Here is a 12102-nt window from a genome sequence, read left to right as displayed (position 1 = left end):
TATATTACTTTTTTACCCTTAATTCTTTTAAACAACTCCAAATTCTTTCATGTGATATATTTAAATTATATATTTTTGAAATTTAAAATAAGCTGCACATTTAAAATTAACTTAAATATTAAATTATTGAAATTGAATTAAAATATAAATTAATTTTGTTTTTAATTTTCTTAGAAATAAAAACCTTAGATTAATAATTTTTTATTATGTTAACAGCTTTAAGGGTATTTCAGACATTTTGATAAAAAAAAGTGTTTAACAACATTTATTTGCCAAAGACATCAACAACTTTTTTTTCAACTGCAACACTTTTATCCAAACACATAACTACTTATTTTTAAAATAACTTTCAGCACTCTAAAAAATTACTTTTTAAAAGTTTTTTTTTAAAAGTCAATCCAAACAGACTCCTATTCTGTGTATTATTTTACCTACTGCTTTGTGTTTCTATTTGTTGTCACATTATTCTTACAATCTTTAACCAAGGGTCTAGGGATAAGGAGTACATACATTATACTCTTTTCTGACTCTATTCAGAGGCGTAGTTATAACCACACAAGGGTGTATATATATGTAAAAAAATTACGTTGTATATATATATGTCAAATTCTACATTTAAAGGATATATATTTAAAGTTGGACACACTTGAGTGGTAAATGGTAATGTGTGTCCATTTGAATGAAGGAGTTCCGTGTTTGAACCCAAATAACAAAATATATTTTTTATTTTATTTTGCAGTCATATACCATTATTCCTGGACACCTTTAATAAAATTTCTAGCTCTGCCACTTACCCCAATTATGGAGTTACACCATATCAGGGCGGCTCAATCCCAAACCGCCACTGCCACTTATGGGATTACACTAGATCAGGGCGGCTCAACCCCAAAGCCACCGAAACAATGACATTAGGCCCCTGAAAAATAATTCCCCAAAATTATTCGATGGTAATATATATAAATATAAATAATTATGCATTTATTGTTAGTATTAATTGAATTTTTCCTAATGCAAATAAATTTAGTAAATTTACAGTTACTAATGATTTCTTGATTTGTCTAAGTCATTTCAATTTGAACCAATCATATTTTTAAATTTACTTTATAATAATTTATTCAATTCTTTGAGGCGTCTCTTAACCATTTCAAGCTCAGAATAATTAGATTATCAAATAATTAAATTTTAAAAGACATTGCCTTTTGAATGTCTTCTAAAGTGTAACAATCACATGATTTAGACCTATTTTTGTAATTAAATGTAATACAAAATTTATACAAGTAAAAAGAATATTGTAATTGGTATACTCAAATAAGTGAAGACTCACTTTCATTTTTTCAAAATTCCTACCATTTATAGAATATTTTGATAGTTTGTATAACAATTGATTCAGTTAATAAAAATTTCTTAAAACTATAATCGATAAGAAGATATAAACATTTGTAGTGTTATATAATGTATAATAATTTATATATGTCTATTCGGGTCTTACAAATTATTACAAGAAATATTATATTGACAATTGATTATGATAATAATAATTAATTATCATGTATCTTTGAAAATTATGAAAATAAAATTATATATATATAAAAGCATAAAGTTTCTTTTTTAAAAAATTGGCTTTATGTGTACTGTTCTACTGAGTCTCCCTTGCATCAGATATGTTGTTGTTGTGTTTAGTAGAAAATTTCGGACTCAACTTTAGATTATATTTCAAATTTGAAAAATATTAATTCTAATTAGTCTTTACAAATGCTTAGGATTTTCGTGAGGGGGAGTGTTGAGAAATATAAATGATTTGTATTTGTATTTGCTCTTTTTTAAAAAGACGACTCATCTTATGAGTTCTCCGAAAAGACCATTTCTTACTGGGTTTCTGAAAAAAAATCATATATCTCCTTCTCTTATAAAGAAAAATCCTAGTTTTATAAACAATGAGTCGTGACCGTAATAGTTCCATTGTGCTTACTGCTGAGAGTCTCCAACCATAACTAGTCCACCAAAAATGGTGAATAACGATTTGAATTTGTTCATCAAATCTCAATATTTATACCTAATGGCTAATAAGCTGAAATTTCAATTACTTCACCAATAATGAATATGGTTTCACTGAAATTGTAGTAGGTAGCAGAAGATTATAACGTACATACTTGTGGGCTACCTAGTAAATATTTTTTCTAAAAAACACACACATAGAACAAGTATTATGTTCACAAGTGTTTAAAAGACACATACAAGTTTAAGTGTCTATGTTGTCAGTAGTAAAGTTTATATAGCCATCTTACAAAAATTAAAAAAACTAATTATGAATACACGACATAGATTTTACTTAAATTTTTATTTAATAAAATGAGAGAATCAGATTGAGGATTACGACACTTATGTCCAAATATTCACTATCATATACAAAGAAATCAAAGCATCGTTTGGTAAGAGGTATTAGAGAAAATAATACACGAATTATCATTGATATTATTAAATTTCTTATTTGATAATGTTCCCCAATATAATGTATAACTAATGCATGTATTAGTTATATACATCATATTCAATAGGATCGATACTAGCTTAGGGCTAGGGTGCTCGTCGAATTCCCTTCCCCTTCGACTAATTTATGTATTTACTTTTTCATATTGAAACCTATTAGTGGAAATCGTTACTATGCCACTGCTATTTCAGTACTATTTGTTTACATAGTAAAAAATGACATTAACAATAATACATGATAGTACTCATTTTGAATACATCATATATTTATTTAATATAACAAACTAAACAGTAAATAAAAAACATTATTAGTAAAAATAATTTCAATAATATACATCATCCCGTATTATTCTTATACGATATATCAAACGTATGATTTGTAAGGTGAGACTCATGAGAGGTGTTATATCTGTAGGCCCATATTTGGGTTTTTTCAAAAGAAGGTCCATCTTAGTTCTAATTGGGCTTCCCGAGAAGCCCAATATTTCTTCTCTTTTATCAATAAGAATAAACCCTAGTCTCTCATAAAGCAGAGTTGCGGCCATTAGAGTTTGCATTGTGCTCAGAAGCGGCAGCAACAGCTCAGAAAATGGTAAGTAACGATTCGAAATTGTTATTGTTCATCAAATTTGCTTAGGAAATGAATAATTTCTCTGATTTTTGTGTGTGTGTATCTGTTAATTTTGCAGACTTTCAAGAGGAGAAATGGAGGTCGTAACAAGCATGGACGTGGCCATGTCAAATTCATCCGTTGCTCTAACTGCGGCAAGTGCTGCCCTAAGGTATCTAATTTTTTTTTTCCTTTTCAGATAGTAAAACGCCTAATTTGTATTTGAATGCGAGTCGAATGGTTATTTCATATAGATTTTATTTATTTATTCTGGATTTAGACCTAAGTTGTAAATTACATGTTATCATTCTGTTATATTTTGGGGTTTTAATCTTTTTATGAAGTGTAATTTCAGTAATGACATCAAAATGTTGTTAGTTCTGGCGATGAAGAGCTAAGCTATATTCTGTTTTTAATCTAATGTGTAAAGTTGTTATTAGGATTAATATTTTTCATAGTGTTTTTGGTTGGATGATTATTTGGTTTGCTTTTTATGAGATCTTAAATTTTGTTGATTGAGCTGTTAATTGTGGTTGTGGAATGGTAGAAGCCTGCTGATTGACGCTGTATGGTTGTTCGTTGATTTTGAGTTTTAGTCTTCTTCTGGATGCAATGGTTTGTGCTTTTTTAATTGTTTGGTAATCAGACAATTAGGTAAAAGTCTTGTATTTTAGAATGATTTGTACAATTGGAACTTGTTGTCGGAGCTAAGATCCACTGTTGTTCGACTGAGCTGTTATTTGTGGTCTTGGAATGGTTGAAACTTGCCGATTGAGCCCGGATAGTTGTTCCTTAAGTTTTGAATACATTCGTATTGTGAATACAATGGTTTGTGCTTTATGAAATTGTTTAGAAATCAAAGAATCGGTGAAGTCTTGTTTGTTTTCTGGAATGATTGATACAATGGCATCTTCTCGTCGGAGCTAAGACCCTGTGTAGTTGTTATGCTTTAATGAGATCACTTTACTTGTTTCATCTCATCTTTGTTATATTGTACTTGGAACTTGATGTAGAGTCGCCCTCTAATTGTAACGGTTATGTCAGTAGTTAAACTCACCAAGTGTTGAATAATTGTTGATCCTCCTATATATATATATATTGTGTGTATTTCCTAATTTATTTAGTGTTAATTTAAGATACCAAATTTTGCAAGAATATCGGAGCTTGGATTTATGTCTTGTGTCTAATTTGTTTCAGGACAAAGCCATCAAGAGGTTTCTTGTGAGGAACATTGTTGAACAAGCAGCAGTGAGGGATGTTCAGGAAGCTTGTGCTTTTGAATGTGAGATTTTTAGTACAATTAACACCAAGTATTTAATTGTAGTATATAAATAACGAGCTAACACGAATATGTTATATTTGCAGTGTACACTCTTCCTAAGCTGTACTTGAAGATGCAATATTGTGTCTCATGTGCCATTCACTCCAAGGTTGTTAGGGTTCGTTCTCGTACTGACAGGAGGGTCCGTGAGCCTCCACAGCGTTTCAGACGCCCAAGGGTACTGATCTATACTTCTGTTACCTCTAAATTTCTCTTCAAAATTCTTTATTGGGATCAATATTTAGGCGCAGAAGTCTATTATTACCTACCTATTCAGTAGGTTTTACTGATTTGAATCCCGCTTTCATTGCTGACTTATATTCTGCAAAACAATTTGCATGCTATGAAATGTTCAATACCTATATCAACTACTTGAATGTATTAAACGTTTTGTGTTATCGAGAAAGGAGTTATGAAGTCTTGAATTTGTGAATCTATGTCACTCGGATGCTTACTTGTGGATTGTTTCTATTTCAGGATGATCTTCCTAAGGCTGGTCAAGCTCCACGCCCAGCCGGAGGTGCTCCTCCTGCTGCTGCTCGTACCTAAGCGCCTGCGTTTTGAACGACTGCCATTAGGCTTTTGGGTTTTTTTGTTTAATTTGAGCAAATCTTATGGTATTTTGAGATGTGTTTTTGAAGTGGTATTTTTTAAATTTAGTTTTACTTGGACACCATTAAATTTATGCATGCAAATTTTAAGAAATCAGACTTATGGTTCTATGTTATTTGTTATATATAGCCATTGCAGTTAAACTCTATTTACTCACCAATATGTATTTAAGTTGCGGTTTATTGGTTCCCAAAATCGACTAAATATGTTAACATCGTTGCACGTTATACCATAGTTTTAACGTTGAAATGAGGAAAATGTGAAGAGCTTTATAGGATATTAGTATCATAATTTCATATTATATGTGCTTTCTTGTTTGTTATAATTGTGTTATGGACCTCCATCTTCTAGATCAGTTCTCATTAAAAGACAATAAATCCTCACATGATTAATTTTTATTAGATAACTAACTATTACTCTATGAAGAAAGGGAATAAGTGATTATGAGATTGTTTATTCCATTCTCAATGTGGAGCAAAATTAAAACTATAATACAGGAATAACTATTTTGGGATTAATTATTTGTATCCCAACCTAACAAGTATTGTAAATTTAATTATTCCTTTTATCACTCATACCAAACAATCCCTTAACGTCCTCCTCAAGAAGTGAAGTTGTTCACTAGCTTAGTGCCATTTAAAAAATATTACTTACTAGCTGATTTTTCATTCAATTCTTACCAATACTAGATAAAACCAATATTAATATATGAAGGAAATAGTAATGTGTTGGATTTTCATAATATAAAGTTGACTAAATTTTTTATATCTCTATCCATTTTTACTTGTTCAATAATAACTCGCAACATTCGTCTTTAAGTTGGAAACAAAATAAATGACAATTCTACTATATTCTCTTCGTCCCAATTCACAAAGACCTTTCAAATTTCAAGATTCAACCAAATCTTTATTTGACCATAAATTTCATAAATCATTTAAGTGTCTTAAATTAATACTTATAATTATTACTCTCTCTATCCACTTTTAAATGTCATGTTGCGTTTTTCGAAAGTCAATTTGACTAATTTTTAAAGTTATATTAGATTAAATTAATTTGATATTTTAAACAAAAAATTTAGCTATTCAAAAACTATATGAAAAGTACTATAAATTCCAATTATTTGCATATCAATATGATGAAAAAATATATCGTAAAATGTTAGCCAAAGTTATTATCATTTGACTATAAAAAAGGAAATATAACAATTATTATCGTACCTTTTTTATAATTTTCATATATAAATTAGGACATATGGAGTATTACCTTTTGAACGTAATGAATTCAATATTTTGAGAAACGTATTAAAATATGACAAGGGAGAATTGAAAAAATTAGTGAACAATCGTGGACCGTTCAAAAGAGTAGGACTTTCTAATCCAACGGTAGACACTCAAAACACGTCATCAATCCAAGTCATTTTTTTCATCCCCGCCAAAATCTTATAAAAATTCAAAAAAATGGCGCTAAAGTTCAAAAAAACTGAAAAACCCAAATTTTCACCAATATTCCCTCCTTCATTTCTTCTTTAAACCTTCCAAATTCCCACAAACTTTTTTTCACCAAAGATTTTTCTCTCTGTTTTTTCCCTGTTTTCGATATCTAGAGCTTTTTCTGTGTTAAGGGTTGTTATCAAGATTCAGAAAAAATGGCTGGTGGTGGAGCATCGACTAAGGCATCGAATGGTGGTCCTACTAGAGTGAGGAAGAGGGTTGAAGTTGAATCTGCTGCTGCTGCAGCTAGTCTTAAGCGTGCTAAGGATGGAAGTGCTTTTGCTCGTTGGTATGAACTGTTTTTTCTATGTTAATTGATGGTTTTTTCTAGCTATTTGTCATATGGGTTTGTAGGTGGGTTTTGTTGTTTATTGTTATCGGTATGGATTTTTTAATATAGATGTGTGATTTCCTGGTGAAAAAGATGATGATAAGTAGTGGGGTTGTTTGAGTTGTTGAAGGTTACATTTGCAAATTCATGAACTGGGTTACTGTTTTTTCTGCTTATTTGGGTGTGATATGTGATTTTGTGGTGAAAAAGTTATTGAAGGTAGTGGGTGTGTTTGGATTGTTGAAGGTAACATTTACAGATTCATGAACTGGGCTGCTGTTGTCTTCCTGTTTGGGGGCTGTGGTGATAAATAGTGTATAGTGTTGAGTGTATGTAAATGTTGGAGCAAATAGAGCTAGATATGTATTTTTTTCCTGGTAAAAACAGTCAATTGAAGGTTTCATTTGCAGATTCATGAATTGAGTTACTCTTTTCTTCCCCTTTTTTGGCTGATAATTAGAGTTAGATGTGTGATTTACTGGTGAAAAAGTAAATTGAAGTTGGTGGGTGTGTTTAGATCATTGAAGGTTACATTTGCAGACTCATGAACTGGGTTGCTATTTTCTTCCCATTTACAGGGTGAGAAAGTGTTGTGTTTGCTCTATCCTTAACTAAATGCTTCAGGTTTGTGTCTTGAGTATGCCACCCCCTAATGGGTATTTTAGTGTGTGATTTAGATTTAGTCAAAGCTCCAATGACATTAGGACACTGGATGGGAAATCAAAAACAAAATAAAATGTTGGAGTAGGCGGAGATACACAGTTTTTGGGTAAATGTAGTGAGTGTATTTGCTTATTAGCTGAAGGCTAAAGGTTACAAAATTGTTGAAAGAACCTGGTTCTGTGCTGTGTTATTGTGGTTCAATGTTCATTTTGTTCTAGTTTTGAATGAAAAACTCTATGGAATTTTTCTTTTCTGCTGACTTTTGTGATGTATATTGAGTTCTTTCTTTCATTATTGCAGTGAAGAATGCAGCAAAGATGTGCCTATAGCATTGATAAGCTTCCACAATTGTAGCCTTGATGCAAAAATCAAGATGAACTTGGGTACTAACACTTTGCCTTTGTTATCACTTTTCACTTGTAATCAATCTTATTTGGTATTTCACAGGGGTCAGTCTTTGTACCCAATCATATGATGACGCTTATTGTATAATAAAAATGTCAAATTTCATGTTCTATGTGACCTTTGTGAATTTGGGGCTCTGAGCATTTTGTTAATGGGCAAATTTGTTTGTGTAGAAGCTCAAGTTGTGGAAAATCAGACTGAAGTGAAGAAACCAGCAGCAAAGTAACTTTCTAGAACTTTTGGTTATGGTATTGTTATTGTTGTTCTATGGGTGTTCTTTGTCTTTTGTTTTCTAACATGTTGTGTAAAATTGCACAGGAGCAGGGAGAAGTCAACAGAGCCAAAGGCTAAGAGGGAAAAGAAACCCAAGAATCCAAATGCTCCAAAGCGCCCTCCTACTGCTTTCTTTGTGTTCATGTAATCAGACTCTTTCATTGCTTACACTTTTGCAGTTATATCTTGCTTGTTCATGTATAGATATGCACTGAAATCTTTAGCAATGCCTTGACATGAAGCAAAAATCTTGCAGGGATGATTTTAGACAGGAATTTAAGGCTGCAAATCCTGATTGCAAGAGTGTTTCCACGGTAATGTCGAATGTACCTGCTCTTGATGCATTTTTTGTTGTATTTCCTTTAGATAATGCTAATTGCTTTATATGTTGATCACTCTAGGTTGCTAAGGAGGGTGGTGAGAAATGGAAGTCCATGACTGATGAGGTGAGTGGCATGAGTCTATGGTTTTATACGAGCTTGTCGTGTTGTTCCAAATGTGATTCTTACTCTTATGATTCAAATGGTTTCACAGGAGAAAAAACCATATCAGGAAAAGGCTGCAGAGCTGAAAGCAGCATATGAGAAAGCCTTAAAGTCTAACACTGATGCTGATAATGCCAATGTAGGCTCTTGTTTTTATGCTAATCTTAAGTTTTCAACTGTCATGTTTACTTTTTCAACTCTAACATCTAAATTAATGATTCAGGATGACGATGAGGAGCCTGAGAAGGAAATAAAGGAGGAAATAGTGGTAGATGAGGAAGTGAAGGATGAGATAGAAGTAGATGAGGAATAGAACTGTTAGTTTTTGAATTGGTGTCACTATCTTCAAGATTCTTGAATTGACTAGTTTCGAGAGCTTATGTAAATTTTTGATTCAATTGTCAACTTAGTCCTACTTGAAGTAGTTATATATGAAAATTTATGGTTTAGTTCTTGCTTGCAAAGTCTTTGGAATGAATTTCTTATTATAGCTATCTAGTTGAAGTAATGATGCAAGTTCTCTTGTGAATTGAGTTATGTGATTGATCATGCGACAAGAATCATTCAAGTGAATTTATTCATTTCATATTGAATTTATGTGAAGTAAACACTGACTAACAATGTGAGATGATAGAGTTGTACAAGTAGTACTAGAATTCAAAAAAAGAAAAAGAAAAGTAAACTGTTTGTTTGTTAACAAACATAAATTCCTATAAATGGAGTCAGCAGTTACTGGCCCAACTTATCTTGTTTCGTTCCCTTACAAGGCGGCAAAGGCTTGCCACACAAGCATAAATTGTGGGCATAGGCAGCTCCAGGGAAGATATTGAATGGTCTGCCTTGTGGTATTTCACCACATAATCTGTTGGCTCTGAAGTTTGCATGTTTCAATGCTTCAATCCCCAACAAGCTATCTGGTATTTTCCCTGAAAGTCTGTTGATCGATAAGTCTAACCATTGTAACTTCACTAGTGATCCTAGACTTACTGGAATTGTACCAGTAATCTGGTTTCTTGATATATCGAACCTCTCAAGCTTATCAAGATTCGATATTGAAGTTGGGATTTGACCTGCAATCTTGTTGTTTCCTATGTTGAGAACTTTCAGGTTTAAGCCACTGACGAACTCTGGGATGCTCCCAGAGAGTTGGTTGTTTGAGACGTCGATTGCTTCCAAGAATTTGCTAGTCTTGTTGCTTAACATCCTCGAAAGAGACCCGAATAGCTGGTTTGAATGAAGATCAAGAGATGAAATCCCATCAGGCAGTTTGATCACAGCAACATCAGATTTCAACTGGTTGTTTGATATCTTCCCCTTTTGCAAGCTTGACATTCTTGCAAAGAAACTCGATATCCCACCTGTGAAGGCGTTATCCGACAAGTCAATAGAGTTCAATGAATCAGGCCTAGTGAAATTCAGAAGCGTCCCACGAAGCTTACAGCCTGCTAAATTAACATCAGAAAGCTCTCTAGTCCTAATCCATTCAGGTACTATTCCAAGATTGAACTTGTTATAAGACAAATCTATTGATAAAAGTGAAGGAAGGCCTTTAGAGAAAGCAATAGGCAAAGGATCTAAAAGTTCATTTCTAGACAAACTAAGGTTCCAAAGATTTGGTAATCCTGCAATAGACTCAGGGATTTGACCTGTCAACTTGTTAGAACTCAATGACAATGAAGTAAGTGCTTTCATCTTCCCAATTTGAGTTGGAATTCTCCCTGTTATTCGATTATGATCCATCGATAAAAACGACAGCTTGAGCAAACTACACAAGGAAACAGGAACCTCCCCTGACAATTCATTACTTGAAAGATCAATATATGTCAAATTTTGAAGCTGTCCAAGAAAATTCGGAACAACCCCGGATAGTGAATTGTGGCTCAGATCCAAGGACTGCAAGTTAATAAGATTCTTGAAACCAATTGGGATAACCCCAGTTAGCAAATTGTCTGTTAAACTCAGCTGCTGCAGATTCTTGAAATTTCCTAATACAGAAGGTACATGTCCTGTCAAATGATTACCACTAAGTGAAAGTGTTTGAAGTGATTCCAAATGAGATAAACCAGAGGGTATATCTCCTTGTAGTGAATTACCATCCAAGATCAATTGCTTCAATCTTGAAAGTTTTGAAAAACTTTCCGGTATAGCACCAGCAATATGTTTCATTCCACTTATAATCAATGTCTCCAAGAAAACCAAATCACCAAGAGATGATGACAAAGTACCCTTCATGTAAACACTAGTGTCTCTCTCAGAAGGTGTTTGTAACACCAATCTATTCACTCTCCCTGTTGAAACATCACATTCTACACCTTCCCAACCTCCTCCACAACAATCTTTACCTGTCCATGAAGACAGAAAATCAGTAGTATCCTTAAAAATCTTATCTTTGAAGCCAAGAAGAGCAAGTCTGTCAGTTTCAACACAAATTTGGGGTTGTTGGGCTAGTGAGAACAGATGAAAGAATGATGAAATGAACAAAATCTTGAAAACCAACATCAGAAAATGCATTTTGGTAAGTGGGGTTTTGAAAAAAAAATAATCTTGACTTTGGAAGAAACAAAAGGGTGTATGTATGTATAGTTTATGATAAAAAAATTGAAAAAGAAGAAAGATTGGGTTTTTCTTGTTTATTCATCACTTAGACAAGAAGGTACAATGATGGAAAAAAGATATTGGGAAAAATTTGAAGGGAGAAAAAGAATGATTTGGTCTGAACAATTGTTTCACTTATTTATAGAAAGAAATAACCTTAAAAGTAGCAACTGTTATTTATGGTAAAAAGATTGTTTTTTTAAAAAAATAAATCAAACAGAGTTATCGTAGAGTAGTAAGTATTTTTTAATCCTTAATCAAACTATCTCATGTTTTGAGTCGTTGCCTTTGTTATAGTGAGCGGTACCACCACACAAGATACAAGATGGGATTTTTTGGCGCCAATTCAAATTTAGTCGCGTTTGAATATAAATATTAAACGAGGGATGGAAATTTTGTTTTGTTTCTTAGGTAAAAATATTGTGTTTTTTCTAATCAACCAAAGTTGTTGTGGACTGATAAGTAGTTCTTTTCATCCATAACCAAAATATATCGGATTTTATGGTAAAAAGATTGTTTTTTTTAATCAACGAGGATTGTGGTGGACTGATAATTACTCGTGTATCTTTGTCGATGAAATATAATACAAGTTATAGTAAATTACAGTTTGAAATTAAAACGAACAAAAGTGTTCTATTGACTTGTCTCCTCCAGGATATAGCAGTCCAACAACGTTCTATAACTCAAATAACTGTGGATTAGTTGAATATCTCAGATTTGTTAGTTAGTGTTTTACCACACAAGATAAGACTTTCAGTGTGAATTTCAAGTTTAGTCAGATCAAATGTGAATACCGAACACCAAACGAAGATTTTGTTTTGTTTTGTAAA

General features: G+C 32.4%; 3 protein-coding genes across 3 annotated transcripts; 2 read left to right on the top strand and 1 right to left on the bottom strand.

Annotated features, from left to right (window-relative positions):
* Positions 1 to 2968: 2968 nt before the first annotated feature.
* Positions 2969 to 5178, top strand: LOC102599327 (40S ribosomal protein S26-3-like). The gene is made up of 5 exons (XM_006360786.2): positions 2969 to 3079; positions 3177 to 3269; positions 4295 to 4379; positions 4463 to 4596; positions 4896 to 5178. Exons 1-5 carry the CDS (start codon positions 3077 to 3079, stop codon positions 4965 to 4967), a joined length of 387 nt encoding a protein of 128 aa, XP_006360848.1. The 5' UTR covers positions 2969 to 3076; the 3' UTR covers positions 4968 to 5178.
* Positions 5179 to 6546: 1368 nt separating this feature from the next.
* LOC102599000 (high mobility group B protein 7-like) lies at positions 6547 to 9141 on the top strand. The gene is made up of 8 exons (XM_006360785.2): positions 6547 to 6809; positions 7815 to 7897; positions 8093 to 8141; positions 8238 to 8336; positions 8449 to 8506; positions 8594 to 8638; positions 8727 to 8816; positions 8901 to 9141. The coding sequence occupies exons 1-8, from the start codon at positions 6676 to 6678 to the stop codon at positions 8988 to 8990; spliced, it is 648 nt and encodes a 215-aa protein (XP_006360847.1). The 5' UTR covers positions 6547 to 6675; the 3' UTR covers positions 8991 to 9141.
* Positions 9142 to 9237: 96 nt separating this feature from the next.
* LOC102598678 (probable LRR receptor-like serine/threonine-protein kinase At1g34110) lies at positions 9238 to 11364 on the bottom strand. The gene has a single exon (XM_006360784.2). It carries the CDS (start codon positions 11186 to 11188, stop codon positions 9407 to 9409), a length of 1782 nt encoding a protein of 593 aa, XP_006360846.1. The 5' UTR covers positions 11189 to 11364; the 3' UTR covers positions 9238 to 9406.
* Between the last annotated feature and the right edge of the window lie 738 nt (positions 11365 to 12102).

This window comes from Solanum tuberosum, unplaced genomic scaffold, assembly GCF_000226075.1.
Source record: "Solanum tuberosum cultivar DM 1-3 516 R44 unplaced genomic scaffold, SolTub_3.0 scf00330, whole genome shotgun sequence".
Classification (NCBI taxonomy): Eukaryota; Viridiplantae; Streptophyta; class Magnoliopsida; order Solanales; family Solanaceae; genus Solanum; species Solanum tuberosum.
Note: the sequence above shows the minus strand (reverse complement) of the source record. Positions and strands in the feature narration are given on the sequence as shown.